Below are 26655 nucleotides of genomic sequence, written 5' to 3' on the forward strand. Positions count from 1 at the left end.
TGTTAACCTGTATCTTTTACCAGGCCAGGCAAGGCTCTTACGGGATATGTAGCTTTCATATTTCAGACTGCCTCCTCAATGCCATATTTGTGTTTCAGATCATAATTTCTAAATTCATCAATGACAGTTATGTTTCAAGTTCTACCTATCGACATTATGCAACGCTTATCGATAATAACAATAATGATTATAATAATAACAACAATAGCATTAGTAATAAAACAATCTACTCGTTGATGAGTAGAGTCTACCCTTCAACTTTAATCTATTTCAAAATCTTGTGCAAAACTTCTGCAGAGGTGCTGGACTTAGACTTCAGTGGGGAGCTCTAGTGCATCTGGATCTGATACGAGGCAAACCTGCTGGCAGGGCCTGTCTGGGCTCTCCTCCAGCGGGCTGGGTGGCTCCTCCTCCTCACCTCTGCTCTCAGGGCATGGGACCACCGCCGGTGAGCTTTCACCTGAGCTCTGCTCGCTGGTCACCTGTTCGTGGCCTTCACTCTCCGTGTCTTCCTCTCCTCCCCGGTCACCCTCCGTGCTCTCCCTCTCCGCTTCCTCCGCTGAGGCGCGCGACCGGAAGGCTCTGGCCTCCAGCTGACCTATCTGGTAGTACAGCAGTGGGGCGGGCTGGTCTTTTAGGAGGCAGCCCTCCTGTTCCTGCTGCTGTGGCTCCTCTTCTGGCGGCTCCTGCTCCTGCTGCTGCTCCTGGTCTTCGGAGATGCAAAGCAGCGCCGCTCCCCCGGGGAAGGGCCCCTGGATCAGCATGCCCTCCACGGCCTCGGCCCGGGCCTCCTCCGTCAGCTGCCTCGTCAGGAGGCAGAGCGCCGGGTCGGGGAGGGATTCCTGCTGCACCTGCAGCTCCACCTCCACCTCCTCCTGCTCCCTCTGTCTCTCCCGCTCCTCTGCGCTCTGCAGGTGCAGCACGGCCGTCTCGTTCTCGCGCTCCAGGCTGTCGTGCTCGGCCAGCAGCTCCTGCACCGCCCGTGCTTCCGCCTCCAGCTCTGAGCCCGGGGACAGCGAGGGGGACATGGAGGGGGACGGGGTGGGCGCCTCAGGGTCATCTGGGGCCTCACCCAGAAGCCCGCGCTTTTCCAGGTTCAGCTTCATGATGGTGTGCAGGTAGTGCGTGCGCACGCGGAGGGGGTTGAATTCGATCCGACCGGCGGTATTGCCACAACCCTCTCGCGAGCAGCCGCATGGGAACGACATTCTGTCCACCTGGGAAAGAGACGGTGTTCATTATAACCACATTTACCACATTCAATGGGTATGCCAGGTGCCTCATTACAAAACAGTAGGTAATACACACCATTCATATTTACTGAGAGAAGCATTTTGTTTCTCAGTCAATACACTTCATTTGTTTCTTTGGTGTTCTCACTAGCCCTTTATATGAGAGCATTTAACTGATACTCACTTTGCTTTTTGTTTAGTAAGTCTGAAGATCAAAATTTGTCATCCTAATAAGGTCCTTGGAGAACAGAGCCGATGTGTGTGTAAGATAGAGAAGTGGGGTAGGATTGATAAAGCACAGGGAAGGAGAGAGAAGGGGGGGGGGGGGCAGCAAAACCATGTGGAGCTAAACCAACAAACTTATGCATCTAACGTGTGGTGCTCAGAGTGTGAAAAATGACAAGAATGTTGCAGACACCCCAAACAATGCAGACACACACACACACACACACACACACACACACGCACACACACGCACACACGCACACACGCACACACGCACACACACCAAATACACACACACACACACACACACACACACACACACACACACACACACACACACACACACACACACACACACATGAACACAAGCACTCACACACACACACACACACACACACACACACACACACACACACATCTTGCTATTGTTGCTTCAGCTCCCATTATCTATGCTTGTTTACACCATCATGAATGTGGAATGTCTAAGAGAAGATCTGATGTTTACAACTGGGGTCTTGATTCACTAACTATTGCACCGTGACACACATTCAACACATTACAGATTTGTATCTGCATAAACCTAGTAGTACTAAGTACTAAGCTAAAATTAGCACGGTAACTGACTCTCATACGACCCAGGCAATGTGACTCACCTGGCATTTGATGCCAGCCTGACTACAGCCACAGTGGCGTGGGTCGCAGTAGAAGCGACAGTCACAGCCGCACTCCTCCCGTGAGAGACGGATGGCGCGCAGCTCGACCTTCTCGCGGGCATCTATGCGGGAGGTGCCCGAGGCACGCAGCAGCGCCCGGCGCCTCTTGGTGGGCAGGGGCTGCAGGAAGAAGCAGTCATCTACCTCCACGCTGTCCACATCCAGGTCCTCATCGGACACATCGTCCAGGGTAAGGAGGTCCGCCTGTGCACACTCCACCGTCCCATTGCGAGTCAACTGGAAGGGAGAAGGGTGTCAGAAGAAAGAAGTTGCCGTCAAGTTTTAGAGAAATACCAATCCTTAAAACACTAAGATTAGGTTTCATTATTCTTTGTGCCTGAGCTACAAACAATCATGATTGTAAAGTGTTATAACACATTTTGCCTCCCTAATTTTTGCTACCTTGGATTTTCCCTTTTTGTAAGTAAATCTGACCTCCTGCCTGTCCTCTCCCCCTGAAAACCCTGACCATATTACTGTGTAACTGAAACTGAGGCTTATGACAGTAAGGATTGTGATAGTAAGAACACAATGGGTATCTCAAAATCAAGGATGCTTCCTTGGTAGGACAGGTCTGTCTAAGTCCTTCCTAATTGTGTACTTCAGAGACTAGGCAAGACTCCTTCCTAGCATTCGGAGAACAAACAATGGAACGGTCTGGTGAGTGTGCAGGTGTGTTTCATTGAAAAGGTCTTTAAATGCGCTGCTGCTATGGTGCGTGTGTGTGCATAAGGTTGAGGGAGCTTTAAGAACGCAGAGGATACTCCAGCTGCATCCTTCAGATTGGATTCGATCCTTGAAAGGCAGCCATCAAGGATCCTTCCTTGACTATCAGAAACACCCATCAAATCCTGCAACTGGCTTTCACTATAATGTATAACTAGTATATTAATTGTCCTCTCTGACCTTCATAATCATCACTCACTGCAACCACCATCACCCTCAAGCATCTTCATCAGTCTCACCTTCATTTTGCGGGCATTGAGCTTCTCCTGGCGCAGGTGCTGGCGCAAGGCAAACCTGTGGCTGCTTTCCTGTTCCCGCGCAAACTCCCCCAGTGTGTAGTGGCGGATGTCGCAGTGGTGGCGTGCCATGCCCAGAGAGCTGCCCCCCTGGCTGGGCACACTGGTGAAGCCTTGCCGCCTGGAGAAGAAGTACACCGTCACCGAGTCAAAGCGTACGCGCTTCCGTCCCAGCGATGCCCGTGGACGCCTGAGGATGGAGGTCGCTGGGTGACGGAGAGAGCAAAGGAGATAAATGTTGAGTGCTGATAGGTTGAAATGCATTACTCTACACATCGTCAAGTTAAGAGAGCGCATGACTGGCAGACACAGCCTAGACCCAAGCTCTCCTGCATACCAATCGCAGTTTAAGCCTGTTTAAGTCTACTACAACTATACTATGTGAAAGCTCAATGGTCCGTTGCCAGCATGTCATCATCTATATGACCATCAATGGCTGTACCCTTAAATATTGAATGATCCAGATATCTGCCTTATGATCTTGTACCCACACTACATCAAACCATTGGTGTGTAAAGAGCCCACAACCCCCACCACCTCCCCCAAACTCTGCCTGGCCTGGCCTTACGTGTGAGGGAGCTGGAGGGGGCATTGAGGCTGTCACAGCTGTCTGCGCTGTCGCTGTTGGAGATGTCATCGTCGGAGTCCTTGGACGTGGAGAAGGGCGAGCCACTCTCCACCTCCTCAAATTTTCGCTTCAGGCCCAGTGTCCCCACTGTCTCCATGGAAACTCAGCGTCTGCAAAAACGCACAGAGGCAGAACGGCGGTTTTGAGAGACGGACGAAGCTGGTGGCCCTGAACTCGCTTAATAACTTCAGGTGAATGCGATTACTTGGCCACCAGGCAGAGCCGGGCAGTCGAGGGACGGATAAATGATTCAGTTAATCAGCAGGGCAGCAGTATATATCACTTATGGGCCTGAACTTCACCTTCACTCTCAGGCACACTGTATCTATATGGAATTACCTGAAAATGGGGGGGGGGGGGGGGGGGGGGAGGGGGGGAGGGGAGAGGCTAGGCTCTCTTAGTTCAAGGGCAGGTGGCATTAACATCAATCATTCTCAGCCTTCCCAGATGGGTCCAAAATTGAGAATTGTGTATTCCCTAAAAAGCAATACAAAATATTCAGCAATAACTTTGGCTTGTCTTAGGAAAAATATCTGAAAGCTGCATAAATTGTGTGAAAGCTGATGTGAAGATTGGTGCTTACCGAATTCAACCTTAATATCCTAATATAAAGGATGAAGACACAGAAAACTGTGGTGGTGTTGTCAGAGCTGGACAACCCTTTAAACACCAGACATTCAGACACCAGATTCTGTCTTTGACATAAGAGGTGGCATCTTGTACACACCTAATAAGAGAAGCATTAAATCCACTCCTCCTCTATTCCCAAAGAAGGTGACATCACCTTTGGCTCTGTTTTCATCTGTATTCTTGCCTCATTTCTCTCCTCCATCCCTCTTTCTCTCCCGTCCTTCTCTCCTCTTCCGTCTAGCATGACAAGCTTGTTCGGAAATGATCTGGCAGCACACATTACCATGGCAACTGGGAAAGCACAGTTTATAGCAAAATGGCCTTGGAAAGACAGCCCTCTCTTCCTGTCTTCCCCTCTCCCTTTCCCTCTGAACATAGCGGAACCTTTCAGACAACAGGCCTTTGCTGCCTGTATTTAGAGCTCTGGCCAAGTGACGGGGTCAAATGAGGCTGTGCCAAGACGTTTTACCAGGCAACCCTCTGCTCTGCCTACGCACACAACACACACACACACACACACACACACAGGACAAGCACTAGCTTCAGGGTATCACAGTGGTCACTGTTGCCTGTTTCAAAAATCTTTTCTTGCAAATGAAATTAACTGTGAACACAGTTGCAAAACTTAGATGATGCAGCCAACTGTTTTAAAGATCTATTGCAGGGAGACTAATTTAATGGGTGCATAGGGAAAATGTTGGAAGGGATGTGGTATGTGTTTTTTGGTTTATTGTATAAATTATTACATCAAACTAGATGCATAGCTTTTGTAAAGGACACAGCCTACTTAAAAAGCCACCCCACAAAATGGTGGGGGAAGTATCTCTGTGTTGTACACATTTAGTCAGTGATTTATACAAATTTCTTGTTTCCCTTGGGCATATCCACTGTGTGGGGCATAGAAGCAAATGCCAAGCAACTGACAATATATCGGTTCTTGAATTTAAACATTAAAATTAAATTAGTTAAAGTGTATATTTGAGGCATTGCTCAAAGGGAGGGAACTATACAAGGATAATTATGTTTATTATAAATGAGCTGCAACCATGGCAACATGTGATCCAAAAAAGCGTTACCTTTTATAATCTTGCAGCCTTGATATTTTAGAAAGCCTTAAGACGGCGATCGGCATTCCCAGAGGTAACAAAATGAACTGTTAGCTTTGTTATACACGTAATGGCACAATACTAAATCACACTAGAACTGCATACTGCAGACACTATTGTGATATTGTGCTGCTGACACCATCACATGTTAACGTAAAGGAAACATGAGTCAGTGTTCAGAGTTATTTTAATGGTTTTGGAGTGTGATGTTTTATGTCAGATTTCAGGTTTTAAAATAAGAGGTGAATAAGCCTCAATTGAAACTCTATTAAACCTTTTACACAACAGGAAAATTCTCATGAACAGTTGGGATATTAGATCAGTTTCCTATGGTGACACCTGATAAATAACAGAATGTTGGCAATATTCTAACTTTTGAGGTATTATTTTAACCTTTGTCCCTCATGTTTTGGGTAGGTGTTCGGTATACTGTGATACATGTTCATACATACACCTTTTATGTTGTAGCCTAGATGAGCACGTTGTCTGACTCATGGGTAAATGCTAGTTTGAGGCAAGGCTTTATAGTTGGTAGTTGTTTGTTAAAATATATATCATATATATCAATATAATATCACTACAATTAATTCCATAGATTGTGATATTAATAAAAGTGTTTTAAAAAAAACCGTATATGAGGTGATTGTCATGCTGCCTCTTACCCCAGGCCAAGCATATGCCACAAATAACTCAATAAGTATTTAAAAGGGCTATGTCTTCAGTTTTCCGCGTGTCACTATCCCACAAAGCAAAAATATTCTCTTCTAGATTTGTATCATCAACCAGCCATAGGGTCTCTATGAGTCTCTATGCAAATGTGTGAAATTGAATGTAATTGAAAAAAGGAAAATGTATTACTTTAAGCCAGCACACTACACATGCACAGTAGACATGTACATTTCTTTCCCCATGTGTGTATGCAAGACACAGTCTTGATTTATTCATGTTTCATATTTGCCTCACCATGCCCTGGCTATAGCGACAACATTCCAGGGCTTGCTCTTAATTTGCAAATCTTTCCTTCATTCTCAACTCAATTAAGCATAAAACAGTGAACATATGGCTGATCTCCAGATTATTCGTCTTGACTGGAAAAAGCCCACTGTCTGTCGTCCAAAAGAGGAATGCAGTGATTCCTGCTCACCCTGCCAACCATCACCCCAGTCTGCAAGGAAGTAGGTATTGTTCCTGATCATGATGCATATTAAATGAGAAAATAAACAACAGGACTATAGAAGACCCAGGAACAAATTCCTCACAAGGACCAATGAATCAGCAGAGAATTGGAAGATGACACTGGGTGAGAAATCCTCTTAGTGTGATACGTTATTTTATTTAAAGCCATTTCCTGTCAAATGGTTCTTGCATTACTCCTACCTCTAAATAATCCCTAATATCCTATACTCAACTTGAATACTTAAAGTACAAACATATAATTGTGTGGCCATTCAAATGGTCATACTTGCCAACAAGATAATCATATGCAGAGCAGGACAGGGTAGACTGCAGTCAGTGTGAAGCCCAACAGGTAATTCTCCTCAGGCTGAGCACATGCTTGTAGCATGCATTCCATGCAGTAGAATGGGCAGCACACACACTCATCCAGCTGTGTGAAGGATTAGGCTACATGTGAAAAAACGTGAGCAATGTGGGTCGCCCCAGTTAGCAGTGTCCCCACACCGCGGGGGAGTGGCATAATCCAATGCATATTACACATTCATCACGAATCTTGAGGTTGAAAATGGGTCATTAAGTCAGACAACTGGCTTGACATTAACATCAAGTCGTGATCTACTTTTGCTTTGGCACAACTAATTCAATGACGAAGCTTGTAACCATGGGTCACCTGAACCTCAGGAAAGGACTCAAACCTTATTATTCGTAGTTTCTTGGGTCTTGTTCACCGTGGTATTTGGAGCATGAAGGGCAAAGGATGCAGAGCTTGTTGGGCTAGTAAACCTTGGATGTCTTAGATTAGGCCAGTTTATTGGTTTGGCTCATTCCATGAACTGCAGCACTATCTCAAATGAAACGCAGAGCTCAATTTGAAGGTTTAGACTGTAACATATAAATGGGTATTACAAAACCCCAACTACGAAAAGGGTACGTAATAACTACTCGACAAACCTTAGATCCTGGTATTGCATGCCACTTAACCCACTTAATCTGGTACTCTATATGACACGCATATGCCAGGAACTATTTGAGGTAGACAAGCCTGTGATGTTGTGATCATCAGGGCTAATAGAGGAATGACAGCAGATGTTTTAATGTCTGGTCCAGATACTAAGAAAGGCTTGCGAAGCCTACTTGAGTTAGACGGCCGCCGTATCTCCAATTCGAAATAGGGTTTAAAGGCCTATTTAAACATACTTCACTCACCTCATTTGCACATTTGTGTTCAACAATAGTTCAACAATAGCCCAACAGCTGTCGTGGAGCAGTAGCGTCACTGGGGAGTTTAGACGTTTGGTTATAGTGAACCAGACATAAGGGAACAGTTGTCCCTTCACCTGACTGCCTACATAATTAGAGTGACCGGTCGAGAATGGTCACTCAGGTCAAGCCTTAGACCTTTCATTCCTGAAGAGACCAGTCTAGCACAGCGTGACAGAGCATAAACTCCAAAACAATGGATTGTAGGCTGTGCTTCCTCTCCAGATCATTTATCGCATAAATGTCATAACTGCTAATGATAGCCTCCCAGACGCCTTACCTTACGCAGGAATAGCCTTTGCCGACGATTCCGCTGTTCACCGTTGTATCAGCAGCAACAATCGACATACAAATTTCCTTTGGTTCTGGCAGTATGATTTTTTTTTTTCTTTTCAAGCTCCACACGGTTCTCTGATTTTACCGTTCACCACCTCCGTATAGATGTCTATGATAAAGAAACGTAGCTTGATCTGTTGAAAATTGATTGCAAAATTGATGTGCTCGTTGATCCGTTACGAAATGTATGCATCACTTTAGTCCACACAAAAATACATATGAACATAAGAAACGGGCTATTAATCTTGGTTTTTGGATTTGTGCAAGGACAATTTATCGTCGTTCACATTTGCACAAAACGAGAACACAGGGCAGGCGATACGGGCGAAGGACTTCATTTAATTTTCAAAATCTATTTTGTGTTAACAATGGCTTATGTTTCATAGCAAGCCTTGTCTTCTCAGTCCGGTGTTTAATGATTGCATTTGTAAAACAAGCCAGAGAGGTTTCTTGTCCTTTTTCCTCTTCGAGGGCGTGTTAAACCTCCGGCGAAGTTTTATGTCCCAGAATGAGCACAGCCTTTTAAATTTGAGTCCCGATAAAATTATCCTTTGAAACTGTGCAAGATCGGCCAAAATGTTTGTGTAGAAGTCTCTTTCGCCCTCTCCCCTGCCCCGGTCTGTTACAACGTAACAATAGAGTTTGGTATGCTACACAGTGGAAATATATACTCATTGTGACATCACGGACATGCCACTGTGAAGACCGCTGGGAAATGTAGGCTAGTCCAACATTGAAAGGTCCTTTGTTCGAGGTTTCAAGAATAATGAATTAGAGGATTGTATTAAAAGGGACATGCACTATTGTGTATTAATGTCGATGAGATGACCAACGAAATGTTTTATTTCGTAGATGGTCTAAGGCTTCAGGAAAAGAAGACTCACGCAGACATTAGTCTGTTATCACGATGAGTAGCCCATCACCTACAAATGGGTTTGACAACCGGATGAGCTTTTAAAAGAGCCAATTTCAATAGAACACAAATTTGATCTATCAAAAAGACATACAAAAAATTGATCAAGTAGGGCTTTTCTGATGACAACCCACTGTTCCTCACAAAATGATATACTTCCACGCCCTAGGGCTCCATCAACTACTACATTTCCCAGGTGCACTAGGCTCCGTGCCCGAAACCTTGGCCAGCTGCTTCTTAACATCACGTGAGAATACGGTGTAGTAACGCTACTGGTCAGTGATGGACACTGTTTAACTTTTCTAATGGACAAGTTGGTCTGCAGATCTTTCTAAAGATAAAACGTAATGTTGGCTACAGTACTGCTACTAGCTGTAGCTTACCATACATACAACCCCATAATTCAGGGTAAGACTTTTCTGAAACTCCTTGTCCACTAAGCATTATAAACACATCCATGCAGTTATAAAGTATTCATAATGCCACATGATTGATGCATGTCTGTATTATTATTCATACATAATAATGACTGCATCAATAATGCATTATGATGTCATAGTTTAAGGCCTTACAGCTTGAAGTATCAGAATACATAATAAAGCTTCTTTGACCTCTTTTTGCACCGTGGCATCTTTGCCTAATGTCAAATGCTGTTTATTCACCAAATATATGACTCCATACATGCCGTCATAACAACAGCTGTGTAGGGCTAATACGACAACATCATAACTCTTTATAAGTGCAGTCATGTTTATTTATAAATAGTTATATAGACTTGTCAGTCACTTTAATGCATTATGAAAACATTTATAAATGTGTTTATAATGATTAAGGGATACTGGGTTTAAGTCAAATGTTATCAAATTCAGTTTAGGGCTTGTCACATGACCCTGAAAAGTATATCAACAACAACAATACTAATAATAATTTAGGCATTTCTGATCTTCTTTAAGACATAGCATAACCATAGAAACAAAGCTCAAGAACACCATCATACCTACCCTGCTTTTTAAACATTACAGTGGAACAGCTCACAATCTCGATTAAATAGTCTACTTAAATCCAAGCATGCGCTTTAATGCAAGGAAATGTTTACACTCAAAGTGAACATCATTTCAGTCCCACCGATGACTGAAATTTCAACCAAAAAGTTAATGTTAAACAAATGGCTGTTTAAAAAAAAAAAAAAAAAAGAAGAAGTAGTCACATAAACTGCTGCTGGACTACACAAAGGAGGCAAAGATGTTTGAACTGGGGCAAATAAACAAACAAATAAATAAACAATCATGGGCGTCTTGATGGGTAAGTAGTTTAATCATCGTGATGACATGGGCAAAGGGGGCAAAGATGGACAACATCAATGTATATCCCAGCATCCACTTATGATGCATCTAGCGCATCTGATCAGAAATGACAACCACCACTAACTTTCCTCATGCAGTTCCAGCGCATCAACCACCACCAACAACCACCCTCTAGATGAATCTGAAAGTGGTAATAACCAATGATAAAACAAAGTATTACACTGATAGTAAACACAATTCTGTTAAAAAAAAAAAGATAAGGACAAAAGAAACTGGGGTTATACACAGGCCTACGCACATTGAAACATTTAGTTGTTTGTTTTTTTCAGGGGGATCCCCTATTTCCGCTGCCTCTTAAAAACCTATCTGCTACTGAGAGATTAATGCTGCGATAGAGAGCGACAGAACACAAAAAAAAGGTGTCAAGGAGGGAGTCAGTACGTATTTATAAGCTCATCTCTTGGGTTTACAAATGACATGCAGTCATAATATAGACTAATATGTCTTTAGTCCAGGGGTGAGGACACAGAGTGTCCGGTCCTCAGGTTTTGTGCATTTGTTCCTGCATGTTAACATACAATATGATTCAGAGGACATGAGTAACACAAAGCTTGGCCAATGCAAGGCGATTTTGAGGCAAAGGTGCTGGCTATCCTTCAGTCAAGATCAACCATGATCATTAAACTTCAGTCAAGAGATTCTCAGCAAAAACAACAACTACAAAAAAAAACTAAAACGCCAATGAGCAGCGTTAAAAACAAAAGCAAAAATAAAATAAAATGAGGCCTTCTCCTCCAAGGCACCTTCTCATTATACTTGCTGCCGATCAAAGCTCCCACTTCAACACAGTAAGAGAGGGAAAGATGTTCATTTGCCATTAAGAAATACTTATCGGGCACTAAACAAAAGATAACCTTTCAACATTCTCAGAGAAAGACTGCTCGTGGCACAACTCCTACATAATGAAATCCGGGCATAGTACAAAAAAAAGACTACCATGATGGGGGTGCAATACTCCTAATTTAAAAACTCTTGGATCAGCATGGAATTTCTTAACGAAATCACAGTGAACTCTATGGTGACGGACCAGTCGCAAAAACACTACTGAAGCTTGAAATGTTATGCGGCATGAATGCCACCCTCTGACATCACTTCTACTTCAGTAGATTAAGCGTCTAGCTCTGCATGTCAGATGTCTGGCTGGTGACATCAGGGTTATTAAAATGAATGTTAATTTACATATCAGGATCCAGGAAAAATTATACTAAAGGCAGAACAAAAGGGCTTGTGTGGGTGTATGTGTGCGATTTTTTTTAGTTTTGTCAGTTTGTTTGGTTAGTTGGTTAGTTGATTGGTTGGTTGGTTTGCCTTCCAGATCAGAGGACAAGCAGTGGGGGACTTTCGCGCAACATCTGTAGCCTCACATTTTGGCACACCACGCACTCAGCTAATGTGGGACACATACACACACACACAAAAAAAAAAAGCTTTTTTTCCTTCCTTTTTTTTTCCAATTCTTACTTTCTTTAAGAAGCATAAGCAACAGAGCAGGAAGAGACAATATAAAATAAACTGAGTGGAGGGTGGAGAGGGCAGTGATGGAGGAGGGGAGAGGAGGGGTGATGGGGAAAGTCATGGGAGACACAGGGTTTAAGTAAGACAGAAAGGTGAGCGAGGGCTGGATAATGCCAGTTCTTCTTTCCCACCGGCGTCCTTCACTGAGGCCCCACCTCCTCACACGCGTTCAGGGTGAAACAACGGAGTCTTCGACGTAATCCATTGGACACTGGAGGGCGAGGGTTCTGGGGTGGGCTTTTGTGTGTGGGGGGTGTGGTGAGACGAAAGTCCAAGAAGATGAAGGGGGTGGGGGGCAGAGTAGGGGAGAAGGGCAGGTCTGTTGTCCCCTGTCCCCCCCACCAATCCAACTGTCATCTTTTTCACTTTAAGATGATGTGGTACCCATCGTTTGTCTCGGCTGCCAAGAAAAAGATGCAGAGCCAAAGTCATACGTTGCACAGATACATTTCACTAACATGGGCATACGGGTGCTGGGAAAAGGCACATCTTTTTAGCAACTGGACCCAGTTTCTACTGAGTTCTACAAGAGCTTAGTGCCCGTTGTCTAATATTCTAAAGTTGCTTTCTGTACAACCTACATTTCTGCTTGTTTCATGTGACCTGAGGCACAGTGGGACACGTTCTGTTGAGTCTTATTTAACATTGAGATGGATTTGCAACATGGATTTGGCATAGTTGTCAACCCTTTCGGACGCCCATCTCTATAACCCCCTGGAAAAATCTGTGAAATCCATACAAAATCTACACTATAAAATACAATATAATCCATTATTTTGTCACCCCTCTTGAGGTAGCCTACCTTTCATTGTGTCCAGAACAAAACACATCTCATCCTGGAAGTTCTGAATCATCTGTGAGGAAGAAGACACACAGAGTCAGTGAGACATTCAAAAGGGCAACAAAAAGCGCAACAGATCATCTTCATGTACTTTGTATCAACACAATGTCAATTTAGATGGCTTTGTCGAAATGTCTCAGAGAGGTTTTCCACCAATTTAGTTGGGAACACAATATTCTGAAGCAGGTCAAGTGTCCATGGATAGGCCAAGTGTCCGTGGATATGTGGGTCTTACCTCATCACTGACCAGCACATGGATACCAGTGGGTCCTTGTTTGAAGATCTGATTGATCTGCCTTGGAGAAATGCTGAAGAGCTGGGCGATTTTCTCAGTGAGCTCATTGGCAGTGAGCTCTTCCAGGTAAATGGCGTGGTACACTGCAGGCACAAACAGTTGGAACAAACCATGTATGTTGTGAATATTTATGCAGCATAAGTTCAGAGGAGACAACACACATTGTAGATTTTTATACGAGGCACACACAGATAGAGCTCAATCTAGGTTAAGGCTGTGCCATACTGATCAGATCTGATGATTTACCAAAAATAAAAGATCACTGATTCAATCATCCAGATTTTTTTCAGGAGCTGAAAAAACCCTGACCAACTGAAAAAGTTAAACCAAACCCGGTGTTGGACATAGTTGAGACTAAAGTGAATTTGTATGTTTTTTAATCTGGCAATCGGTTAATCCATACAACATCCTATTTAACCTAATTTCCTATTTACGATTAATCTTACTTAATTCAATTTATTTAAGATTGTTTATTACCCATTTAAATGTAAAACCTGTTTATTAAAAGTAAAAAAACACAGACTACACAGCAACAGACCGATGTAGAATTTCCAAAGAATTTCTTTTATCAGACAAATCTGAAACTTACTTCCATTTTGGGGGGCAGGTGCTTAAGATGAAAAACGGCACCTCTTTCACCGGCAGTTATTTATAAAAAAGTAAAGTTAGCTACAGTAGCTCATGAGCTTTGAGTTATATAGCCTAACATACCTTTTAGTAAGATCAATGTGGATCAAGTGGAACATTTCCTTGAAATGACACAAGCCTAAGCCTACAGCCCAGAGCTACTTTTACCAATGGAATCTATATAATACCTTAAGTTGCCTGACAAAGGAACTGACTGGATGTTTCTCCGCAGGGCACTCGATATGCATGAGTTAACTGAAATTGTTGTGGCTTGGGGTTGAATGGGGAGGCGCAGGTGCGGTCTCACAGTTTTAGAACTGAAATGCAGTGGTCAGGCATAGAAACAGTACGCTTTAGATCGAATTGATGTCATGAGACAAATTAAACATTTTAAATTAGTAATGCATACAACCCCAAAAAACAGCCTAAGGGCACTTTTCAGGTCAAAGGGCATAAGGGCAGGTGCTTGAGCACCACCTGGGGTCTATCTGTGCATGTGCCTAACAATCTGTTACAAACTTAAATAAAATGTAGCCAATGTAGACTTTTTCAAGCACTTTCTTAGACGAAAAGAACTATAAAAATGCATTGTTAGGTTAGCTAGGTTGTTGTGAAATAACATATTTCTTTTATAGCCTATGCTGCAAGTTTAGGCCTACAAAATACACTAAATTATTATCAAAGCGAAGGCTCTATGAGACGAGGTAACACCTCTGAAATGAAGCTTCACAGAGGATGAAACAAGACTGGATAAAATACATTTCCTCCCGTCTAATGTCCTGTTTAATGTTTTGCATAAGCATTATGACCAGACATCCTGTTTTGAATTTATTGTTTCATTTGGATACATTGTACCAGACCAAATTTATTTCATTATCGGCAAACGAAATCACTGCAACAGACCTAAGTGTGCAAGACGTATGTGACTTGGAAAAACTGCCTGTGCAAATCTTTGCCTCTGGTAAGGTAAACACAATGCAAATGACAAACATAACCAGACAGCACAAAGCAAGCATAGCAAAAGCTTTTCAGCAGAGGCCAGTAATGAGTGGAGAGTGAGGGCAATGAGGATGTGAATAAGTATTCCGCAAGGACTGGTCATGGTGGGGGTTTCAATGCTAATGCAATATTCAAGAGTTGCTTTCAGAGACTGGCTGATGAGCTCACACTAACTGGCCTTCAGACTTTTTAATGCAAGGGTATTGGCTTTTCTCAGCTCGTGTGCATACAGTCAGTCATGTTTCCTGTTATGCTTTCAGACTGGTAGGCAATAATGTGCACTCACACATACATGTACCATCCATGCAGCACCAATGCAGACACACACTCACACACACACACACACAAACACACACTGACCAAAGAAGGTGCTACTGCTGCCGTCTCCATTTTCGTGCTTCTGCTGCTGTTCCCGGGCCTGCTGGGATTCCTGGCACACGTACACGGTCAGTCTTGGACGTACCACCCTATAACAAACACACACACACACACACACACACACACACACACACACACACACACACACACACACACACACACACATACACACTTTCACTATTCTGTAGTAAATGAATGCACTTGCACTTGCACAGACTTGATGACATCATGCAGGGGTAACATCTTTTGAGAACTACACCCACCGTCCTTTCAGTGCATTGAAGAGTCGAATGCCATCGGCAGGGCCGCAGATTTGAATTACGTCTTCCCTCGTCAATTTCAGCAGGTCTGCTCCTGTCAACGGCAAACACATAACATCTTCATGAGAGATGGGCCTGTGCGTTAGAGGTGAAGCACTTTACTCATTTACTTTACTCAAAGTATGCCTTCCTACCAAAATAGACTTAACCCTTTTAAGAGTAAATTATACAGAGAGTTTAGTAGATCCACAGTTAATGCACATAAAACATAAATCATTTAGGGATGCTCCTTATTTGGACTTTACAGGGCTAAAAATCTGCACTTTTCAATATAATGAATACACCAGGAGGAAATCATTTAAATTAGACCTTGTCCCCATCTCTCACCTTCAGCATATAATTACATTAATCCTTTGTAATGACACCTCACACGTTGCCATGGTGTCCTGCTCTTTATGACCAATTTTGTATGTATTTGAATTTGCTGTTTGCAACCACCCGTCAGGCCAGAGTTTTAGAACATGCATAATGATGTGTTAAAACCTCTGAGATCTATGCACATCTAGGATCATTATGTGAGGGTCAGCGCTTGGCATCGCTGCCGTACCTGAGAAGTTTGTGAACAGACGAATGTAGGGCGAGAAGCGGTTTCGATGGAGCCACTGCTGGGCATCCTGCGGCGTTGCCGCGGGCAATAGATTCTGCTGGTTCCAGACAGGAGTCACAGACGGGAAGGGGGAAAGGAGAGGGAGGGTTACGCATCGTATAGGAATTAAGCATCAAGTCAAACTTCACAGTCTCTTTCCTCTAAAGGCAAACACACTAAGTCATGTTACAGTCACAATGACACACATCAACAGGTGATATCGAGATGAAGACCCACTAGAGAAACAGTCCCAGTGCACTATGGATTATTCATGTGTTAAGAATTCAAAATCAGAATCAGACTCTTATTTGTTGCAAAATAGGTTTACACCTACCTGGAATTTGCTCTGGTGTATAGGTGCACACAGTAAACATTAAACATAATCTCAGGTCTTTGTTAAAGGCATTTCCTTCTGCTACCAGTTTTTGAGCATTTGCTACAAAATCTTAGCGTAATTTATTTCACCTGTTTTTCCTGCAGCCTGAGGGAGGAAATGAGATTAACAGTTCACTACAAAATCAGCAAATAAATGTATAGGTACCTGCTGGCTCTCACTGTCTCTTCTAAGTAGATGGTATGGCAACTGTAAGGCAATTGAACAGAATCATTTTCAAAAACCCACACCAAATATATCATGCCTTTATACATGGTCTTACTGAATGTACATTACAAGGACTACAGGAAAAGCAAGCACACAAAAAAAACCTGATTGTTTGCATGTGGTTGCAGGCTACATATTGGTCAAAACCAAGCAGGCAAGCGCTTCAACCCGCTCATTATATCTAAGCGATATCGGTGTTAAGGGTTTCAGAGGTTAGTAGGTATCCCTTTGAAGTGAAATTTGTAGAAAGCAAGCTATGCCTGCATACTGTAAAAATGCAATGATAATTGATTCATTACAGGCTCAAATCACTGAACCTTCACATCCAGCCTTCTACAAAGGCCCATTTTCTGTCAACAGCTGTTCTGACAACACTGTAAATCATAAAAAAGTACTCTGCATATCACTTTGATTTGAAGCTACCACTTTAAAACACTTTAATTCCTTGGTCTTCTCTATTGTAATTAGGGGTATATGCAGTGAAGCTGCAGAATCCTATTGTCGCTATAATAATAATTTTTTTTGTCTCCATTTAATAATGAGATTACTGAGCTCCATATTAGTGTGTGGTGGTCCTGTTTGATGATCAGCCATATGTTAATCACGAAGCCACACAACAACAGGGTGGGATGCTTTTTGGGGGGGGACTGGGATAAGGGTAGGAGGGTGGAGGTAAAATGGCCATGGTGATAGACCTGGTGCAATAAGGGTGACCAGTATACAGTAGGGAAGCACCTAGTAGGTAGGAGAGCAGGGGACGATGGTTTGTAAAAGCATATGCACAATACAAAACACCAGGACTCCAAAACTGTCCCACAAGCTAGAGAGGGATAACTGTGCTTAGGGTTACTGAAGTCTCCCTCACCAGGATAAACGTACTACAGACCATCGGTTTAGTACTTGCTCCATACACTAAATACACAAGCATGGGGGGGGGGGGGGGGGTAGAAAGCATACTCACATCTGCAATCTGTGCTGCTGGTGGCTCTGGCACATGATTAGGTGATCCATTTCTAAGGGTGACAAAGGGCAGATTTGGATTCAGTGCGGCATTACAAAAAATAAATGTCATCCATCACATAAAGAAAGAAATATTTGTTATGTTTCACCACTGGAACTAGTAATGATGTTCCAGGAACCTTTATTGTGTCTACTCTATAGGTTCCTTTGGTACTGTGTGACTATAGCTTCTGTTATGCACATCACAATTATTGTTGCTTATTCCATACATTTGTACTGTTTATAGTTCTTGCATAGATAATGAAATGGAGAATAAAAAGTGGTGAATTTGTCAATTACGACATCTTACATAGCATCTTCTATCTCATACCCTTCGGCTACTGTGAAGCTGTTGTGGGAGCTGTTGAATCCCGGTGAGGGAGAGTTGTTTACATAAGTAGCCTCCGGCCACGGAGAACACTTGAATACAAAAGGCAAAAAGGAAATGATTGTGAAATACACATATAATTTGAAAATTGGATTGAGGAAAAACTCAACACCGACATACAATAATAGTTTCTGGGAACTCTGATGAACTTTTGATTAAATAAGATTGTGGTGTGAATGTCTACTGTAAAGGTATCTACTCTTATGTCCATTTTGTCCCGTCTGTTGACAAACCTACAGGCTACATTGCCGCTCCCAGTAGTGCCTCAGGGCCGCTGCATTTCGACAGTACAGATACTACAGTTGACCAACTCATCATAAAATGACATGTAAGGATATATTCATAACCTTTCAGAGGTCTATAGAATTTTTCAACATCTCAGTCGCTTTCTCGCTCTCTTATGAGGAATCCATGACTTGGTAACTGTGCAAATCCACACAAAGATAATTTCAAGGTATTTGGTCAGCCACACAAGTGTTCCACTATGTCATTTTATAAAACTTGCCAGAGTCGTACTTTAATTATGACTATAAAATGAACACACTTTAATTAATAATTTCAATAACTGACCATTCAGGAGAATAGCATGGTTTCTTCAGGACCAAGCATGGTTTGCCATAACAGACAGTTTGCAACAGAGAACTCCTTCCTGTGTCACTGTCCTCCGAAAGATGCGTACCTCTGTGAGAATGGTGGTTTCGTAAGAGGGCTGGTACTTCTCTTTCTCCTGTGGAGCTCTCTTCTCCATCTTCTCCCGGTCGGTCTTCTGCTTCCTGTCTGCCCCTTTGGGCTGGAGAACAAAACAATGACTGAGGTCAGGTCACACATGCCAATTAGCTTTGAACATCCAACAAGGCTTTTCACTCATCATGGATTACATGCATTTTGTGAGTCCAAAATTTGCCTATACATTATGATTTCTGTTTTTAAATATATATGTGTGTGTGTGTGTGTGTGTGTGTGTGTGTATATATAAATGTTTATACTACTGGCACTTGTTTGGACCAGTTCTTGAATATAAGGTCTGCTGAATGTAAGGGCCTTGCAAGTGCTCAAGGCTTCAGCTGACCATCAAACTAAATTCAATATTGGTTGGTTGTGGCAGCGCTCACCTTAAAAACTTTAACCTGGCAGCTGGCCGAGTGCAGGTGCTCAGTGTAGTCTCCGCTCTCGTTTGAACTCTCTTTGAATGTGTCGATCTGGATGCGGAAGGGCACGCCCTTTTCGCCCCCATGCTTGCGCATGGTGAATTCTGTGCTGATGCAGTGAACCTGCGGCACACACACACAAACACACACACGGAACAAAATTAACTTTTTGGTCTACCAGCCAAAAATCCGTTGTGAGCCACCTCACACTGAATTATCTCACACCCTTTGCAGTAGTGGATGCAGCAAGGTAAGCTGAGGTCATGCTAATTTTGTTCCCTGCACATACATAATGAGCCTAATCACTGGCAAGATGATTAATGACAGATTGACTGACCGCTTGTTCTACAAACTACACAGATCAATCTTGCTATTTGACAGCTAAGAACATATCTCCTCATTTGGGAGTCTAATGTGTTAGCCTCCTTAAAGTATCAATATTTACCCTTAACTACATCACTGTAAAGGAAGAGGCACATTCATACCTGGACTAGAGGCAAGGCCACACGCTAGACACTAGTTACTCTATGATTTCATTCACAAATGTGGCAGCATACCTGAATGAAGACTGAAGTCCTTTTCGACGGGTCCCACAGAAACTCAACAGTGTTGAGCTGTGTGGGGTTTGCCCGGGGATCCACTATGCCCACTGACATTGGGATGTCTGTGAAGGGGGTTGATACACTGGTTAATATGTGTTTATCGATACTGAAACTTTTAAAATAATTTGTAACCATCATCTATTGTATGCAAACTATGCTGCATCTAAAAATGTATATGGTAAATGGATAGTGCATGATGCATGTCAACATGTAATATACCCCTTATTCACTGAACAGTATAGTTTAGTAACAGTGTATAGTTTAGTTTATAGTATTGTTAGCCAGTATATTTGACAATATTTTTTTTAAACAGACATGTCTTTGTCTAAAATATATTTTTTCAGCAGATAATGACAAATTGTCTTCATTAAAAATGGTTGAGGGGCTTGATGACCTGGGGTTTCTAAATGGAATGTTTAAGCAATGTGAGACAAGTGAGAGTGGGGTTTCTAAATGCTATGCGCACAACTGTAGGGATATCTTTAACAACCCCTACGAACACCGGTCTTCGCGTTAGATGGTATTTTGTACATTCCCCCTCCTCCATTTGACCCAGTTTTCCATTTGAAAACTGTAAAATGTAACGTTATAAAATCGCAGTTAAAAAAATTGCGGTTATAAAATTGCAGTTAAAAAAAAAAAAAAAAAAACTGTGAGACTAGTGATTACAAGCCATGAAGAATCCAAGCAGGATGAAATGCCTCATCCAATCAGAAATTGATAAATTGCTCGACTGGACCCCAGCTGTTGTATTAAACTACACGTCAGGCTGGTAACTACAGAAACAGGCAATGCCCCCTGCTCTAAATGATCTGTTCTGATGACCCCCTCATCCCCACCCCACCCTTACCCTTCTCCTTAAACCCTAGCCCTTGTGCCAGCAGCCTCACCCAGGTCGAGGATGCGGTCGCCGGGACGGTTCCAGCGCCAGCCTTCCAGCTGCTGGTGCTCTGTGTACTGCAGACGCCGGTCATGGAAGACCACCCGGATGATGCTCTGGGGGCACAAGCATTGCAGCACACAGTCAGCCCTCAGACAGAGCTATTGCCCCCTGTTACCCCCTCAAGAGACCCTCAGCACTAAAACAAGCATGCTAGATGGAGAATGAGCTTTCAAAAATGGGGTGCTTTCTGCCATGTTATAGTAGCTGATGGACATGATGGGAAAAGGCTGCACAAGCCAGTTAACCTTACTGAGAAAGAGGAGGGTAGTCTGGTAACTGTGAACTGGCAATGACCACTTGTCATACCTTCACCATTTTCCCCGTAATTTCAGGGAGCTCCCCCATTTTCCGATTGTCCAGCATTCGAATTTCGTAAGACTGTCCTAAAATTGCAGGATAAAAAGGGTTTTAATACAGAGTACAAGCAAGATTCAACATCTGCCACATGGTAAGCAGTGGTAGTTCAAATCTAAGGTGCATTAATGTATCAACAAGGCTTGAGATGACAAGAAATACAAAGCCATGACAGGGTAGAGTTTGTGTGCAAGATTGACCTGTACTTATTAACACATGATTACTAACTGTGTGAAAAGCTAGTCTCTGCCACCCTCTGAGAAATGCAAGCAGGTGAATTCCTGAAGTTCCCCTTTCAGCAGAAGTAAGCCCTTTCATCAGATGTGATTACTGTCTGGCCATCTTTCAGCAGTGTATATAACACACATTAAAGCCCCATTATGCAACAATTATACTTCAGAATTAGGGTTAGGATAAGCAGTTTAACCTTAAAATAACAGCTTTAAAAAAAATTGGGTCGCTACAATGACTTTTAATATGGAGAATCGCCTCCGTGCCATTGCGATACAAGGGTCCTTAGGCATATAGTTTAGACTGTAGTTTTGCCTGCCGATGCCCGCCGCCCTGACTTGTTGACTTTCTGCAGATCTAGTAAGTAGCTTATTTGCCGTCTTGCTTTGTCTTGTATTGCACTTGCTTGATGTTTGACTGTGTAAGGACAGTCGTTGAGTAACTACTTTGTCATGATGTCAAAGTCAGCATATTTCAAGAGATTTCGTTAGTTTTAGCTGCTAGCATGCCGTTCGCGAATAGCTATTGATCCGTTGTGCTGCTTTAATGACTCGTCATTTCAAAGAGTATGCCATGTGGTAAATGGTACAGGCCGGGGGTTACATTTGGCTCAAGAAGACTCAGAGCTCAATCTTAGTAATAACTTTCACAGTTATTCTACATGTAGTTTTGTTTTATTTTAATCAATGTCTTCAAGATTCTACTCCATTTAAACATTAGAAGTCAAGTCTTCCGTTCAGGGTTACCATTATCTTCATTTCTGGTATATTTTAGTTCAGTTTAGAAACACAATGCATTTAAAAACACCAACATCTAACAAAAAAGCAACTCCAAATTCATTCTGAATGGTATTCCAAAGGGGAAGAAACTGCCATATTTACTGACAAGAGTCCATATCACCTTACAGCAAACTTTGCACTACAATGTAGGACTAGGAAAACGACAACTCGGCTATCTAATATGGCTTAAAGTCTGAATGCTCTTATGACATGGTTAGTACATGTGTGATATATAATGGGAACATGCAGCTGTTTTTCTTAGTCACGCCTCATACCACACCCACATCTGACTAGGACAGCCGCTGCAGTCTCCTAAACATGACCCGCACTAATTCTATGTAAGGCATACATACACCTTACTTAAACATGGATGGCGTACATGGTTTGCGGTCTATGAACCACTTTAGTTGTCATTTTTGTCTCTGTGTTAATCTTCCTCTCATCAATTACATCATCCAAGTAAAGCCATGTGGGCCTTCTCATTGACAATACCTCTCTTAAGTCAAGTTTAACTAACAGGTTCACCTCCTTATTTTTCCTACACATGATAACGGATGACAGATTTATGTTCAATAAGGTGTGCTGCCACTGACTTAAGGTTGCTTGAGAGATCTTGTTCCTCAGGTGACCCATGAAATTAATGATTTGCAGTAGCAACTCGCAGTATGAAATAGGATAGGCTTAAGTGGGTGAAACTGACAAAGGTTTCAAGGAAGAGTGACTACAAATGGAATGGAGAAACCCTGCTTTGAGAGTAGCAGCCGAGGTCCTCTAAGGTGACTGCTCAGAGCCCTTAGTTAGCTAGTGGTTGAGAGGAGTTGTAAGTGTAAGGAGTGTGTAAATATGGGTGATCCCAGGGGGTGAAATGCAGACCTTGGTTGAGGTAGGTGAGCGTCTCGTCGTGGAGTTTGACAGCAGGCGAGGTGGCGGCGCATAAAACATACTGGAAGGGCAGGATCTTATTGTCATTGTCTGGTGGAAGGTTGGATTCCTCCTGTTTGAAGATGGGAAGGGCAAGCACATCACTGAAGAAAAAGACAAAGAAAGAGAGACACAGAGAGAGAGAAATTAGGGTGTTGACAAGAACAATGGAGGGAAACGTGTGTTTTTGTCAATCATGCTACAACTGATTTTCATCACGTCTTGAGTAATGACTTCCTTCTCTGAGGAATATAAATACAACAATATATGTGGTTATGGTATGTGCCAGCAAACACAGACAAAACTAAACAAAAACACCAAATTGGATTTGGTCTCTAAAACACAAAGCCAGAAGGAAATGGGTCGATCATTCAACACTTTTATAGTTTAACAGCAGCCAGGAATATTTTTCTTTTAAATGATAAAGAAATGTCAGAACCGTTCTCCTTACCAATAAGGGGCACTTCTTGGCCACTCAAATAACAGCAAATGTTTGCAAAACCATTTATGACTCTTGTCCAAGAGCGTTGGAAATGTTTTCACATTTTCTGCCATAAATGCTAACAGTGCCATGTAGTTACCTAGAAACCAGTGAAAGCAGATCACAGAATGATTCCACTTTCCGGTCAACACAAGAATGCTATTTACAGTACTAATTTGGGCCACTTCAAAGCACATAAAAATCCACAGGGATGTAAGAACAGCTGGCTAGACATCAACTGACTGCAATATATCAAAACAAACTGTCAACTTAGTTTTATTGTCTAATAACCTACTGTTATCATACAGCACTGGATCTTCTGTGTTTTAAAAACATTCACAGCACCAAAGCAACGAATATGTGTAATCAAGTTAAACTACTTAAGATTTTATAAAAGTGAAACTTCAACGTTCAAGTTACTGTATCAAACTGCAATGCACTGCCAAACAGAACTTCAGTCACTTGGCTTGACCTTTCTATCTAGCTGCACTTGCCGCCTAAATGTTAGTGAGTGGCAAATCATAAATTAATAACCCGAGAGTGTTACTCGAAACAAGCTGACAGGGGCCACAAGCGATAAGCTGCTCAAATCCTCGTAAGTATCAATTACAACATCGTGAAAAGGGCACTCAAAGAAAGAGACAGTCACTTACAAATGTGTGTTATTCACTTACAGTAGCTCCATATTGCATTTTATTTTACAATCTGAGGTTTTGTTTTTGCAGAAGGACACAGTGTTCTTGCAGAGGCACGACTCATTCTGGAGGCTCCCTGCCGCGTTGAAAACACACACTGCTGACATTTAGAGCTAGTCTCACCTCAGATGAGATGACACGCACGGCCCTAGCCTACCAGTGGTGGAGGAGTGGGCACCCGACCCAGCAAGAGTTTGAAATAGATCTCGAACAGATAACACTCACATGGGTGGATTATTATGGAATGCAGATAAATCACTGTTTCGACAGATATGACAACTGCCAGCATTTAGAAGGATGCAACCAATGTGCTTCATCCCCTCCATAACCAGTTACACTAAGAATGTCAAAGTCTTCACTAAGCTCTGAAAGGAGTTGTCAAAACAGTGAAAATCGAACCACTGAAAACCAGCAGGAGAAAAGAATAGTGTAATTTGCCACCTACCTCATGCTGTAAGCCCCGGCTCCCAGTTCCTGACCAATGCCAGAGAGACTCGCGTCGAAGTCCTGCACCAGACCTGACTCGATCACCTCATCCGCCAGCGGCAGTTTCAGGGCCCAAGCCATGACGACGCGTGCTTGGAGGTTCCGGCCGAACGGAACCCCTGACCCTCTGTTGATCTGCCTTGATTACCTGTGTTGACCTGCAGAGCCCGAATGAAATCAACAGGAAAATGTTTGGACAGCTAGCCAGATGTGTGCAACGACGTGTAGTAAAGTCACATCGATTCACAACCCCAGTGAAAGATGCTGAGCAGGAAGTTAGCCAGTTAATGACACGGTGGACACCAATACCATGCTGTCATGTTGACTACAATAAAGTTTCCCCCTGAAGACAACAATGACTGATTCCAGGAGAGCAACCCTAGATGTAACTGCAGCTAGCTGACTCAAGAGTAGTGATACTTTACAGCCGAACACAATTGTTACACGGGTATAATATGATCTACAAACACAGTCAAATTTGATTTCAAGCAAAGTAGGTATGGCCAGCACGCTGTAACTTCATGCTCAGCTACGACAACCTGAGAGCACTAAAGACTTGCTCTACTGAGGCAGCGTCGGTGATGGTTTCAGTTACATTAGCAAGCTACAGTTGCTATAAATATAACTAACGTTACAGGTTATTTAAAAGCGAGCACCTTTATATTGACTGTGTTCTGAAAAGATGATACCTATAACTTCCGACTAAAATAACATTTTATGTAACTGCTAGCTACCAATAACGTTAGCTAGCTGTTCTCAGACAGCCACACTAGTCACGTTATGCAAATTGCCGAAACCAACCAAAGTTGGCTAGGCTACAGAGCTAGCAAGCTCTACATACTTATGGTGTAATAGTGATAGCTGTCGTTTTTACAAGGCAGTAACTGCCAAACAAATGGCGACAGCACCGCATATTACAAATGGAAACTATCAATGTACTCACCCTTCTAATGCAATATTGAATTAGTAAAAGTCAGCCTCCGCTTCACGCCATATTTCAACCCGTCTTTAGCTAGCTAGAGGTAAAACAAACAACTTAGCTGGCTAGTTCAGACACTGTTCGTGGCAACGACTGCTCCCTTTCTCCGAAACAAATGGCAATTTATCCACGGTATTTGTTGCTCGTAGTTTCAACGACAAGAACAGCACATTTAACACATCCCAAAATGGTATACTTAAAGATAGAATGTATGTTTATTTGATCAGTTAAAAAGAGATTTCCGTAATATCCGCAGTCGCCTATTTCTTCGACGCTGCGCAACAGTACCTAACTGGGTTGATGCCACAGTAATCGACCGCCGCCTACTGTGGTGGAGTAAAAACTGACTCTTCATCTGCTAAGTTAGGTCTATATCGTGAACACCAGGCGTCGTTGAAAGAAAAGAAAGTAAGCTCAGCTCACTCTACGTTTGAAAGCAGTTATAATATTGAATGTGTTTAATTGGCAAAACATTTTTTTGATGTGGACGTGTAAGATGTTTTGGCGTGCAGGGAAATTGATGTCTGAATGACTGTGCACTTCCTTGATGTGTTTATTATGTGGAATTCCAATGTCTGGGCGAATGTTGATGAATTCTGTTCTGAATGGGAGGTATACGTGTTTCCCCATCTCTGTTAATTACTACGTGTTTTTCTGTTAGCGAAGAGTCATTGTTTTTATAAATGCTCTAGTGTGATTTCCCTGGTGTTTTTGCATCATTGTCTAGCCTTCAAGGTATTTGCTGATGATGCCCAGAAAAAACTTGCCTATCCCTGGAGAAGTGAAATAGAGAGTTTGGTTGCTTACACTGATGACCTGCGCTTTTACACTTGCCAGGGTTACCCTACCTTCATTGATGCCCAGCAAGAGCTCATGCTAGTC

The 26655-nt window shown here is 42.7% G+C and overlaps 2 protein-coding genes across 4 annotated transcripts; both read right to left on the reverse strand.

The window, feature by feature from the left end:
* Positions 1-308: 308 nt before the first annotated feature.
* Positions 309-3917, reverse strand: csrnp2 (cysteine-serine-rich nuclear protein 2; the record flags this gene model as incomplete). Its single annotated transcript, XM_080853777.1, has 4 exons — positions 309-1217; positions 2111-2407; positions 3136-3398; positions 3761-3917. The coding sequence occupies 4 exons, from the start codon at positions 3915-3917 to the stop codon at positions 309-311; spliced, it is 1626 nt and encodes a 541-aa protein (XP_080709903.1).
* A 6617-nt stretch (positions 3918-10534) lies between these two features.
* Positions 10535-26062, reverse strand: tfcp2 (transcription factor CP2). 3 transcript variants are annotated; one of them, XM_080854369.1, is made up of 17 exons: positions 25738-26062; positions 24754-24952; positions 23085-23236; positions 21154-21230; positions 20795-20900; positions 19860-19966; positions 19267-19425; positions 18834-18944; positions 18098-18186; positions 17729-17780; positions 16708-16749; positions 16128-16248; positions 15524-15614; positions 15243-15349; positions 13197-13339; positions 12923-12974; positions 10535-12520 (listed from the first exon to the last, which is right to left on the reverse strand). In XM_080854369.1, exons 2-17 carry the CDS (start codon positions 24873-24875, stop codon positions 12483-12485), a joined length of 1569 nt encoding a protein of 522 aa, XP_080710495.1. In that variant the 5' UTR covers positions 24876-24952; positions 25738-26062; the 3' UTR covers positions 10535-12482. The 3 variants fall into 3 exon arrangements, with proteins under 3 accessions (XP_080710495.1, XP_080710494.1, XP_080710496.1); XM_080854368.1 differs by having other exon boundaries at positions 18077-18186; XM_080854370.1 differs by lacking the exons at positions 24754-24952; positions 25738-26062 and adding an exon at positions 24288-24383 and having other exon boundaries at positions 18077-18186.
* Between the last annotated feature and the right edge of the window lie 593 nt (positions 26063-26655).

This window comes from Sprattus sprattus (genome assembly GCF_963457725.1).
Source record: "Sprattus sprattus genome assembly, chromosome: 16".
Taxonomy (NCBI): Eukaryota; Metazoa; Chordata; class Actinopteri; order Clupeiformes; family Clupeidae; genus Sprattus; species Sprattus sprattus.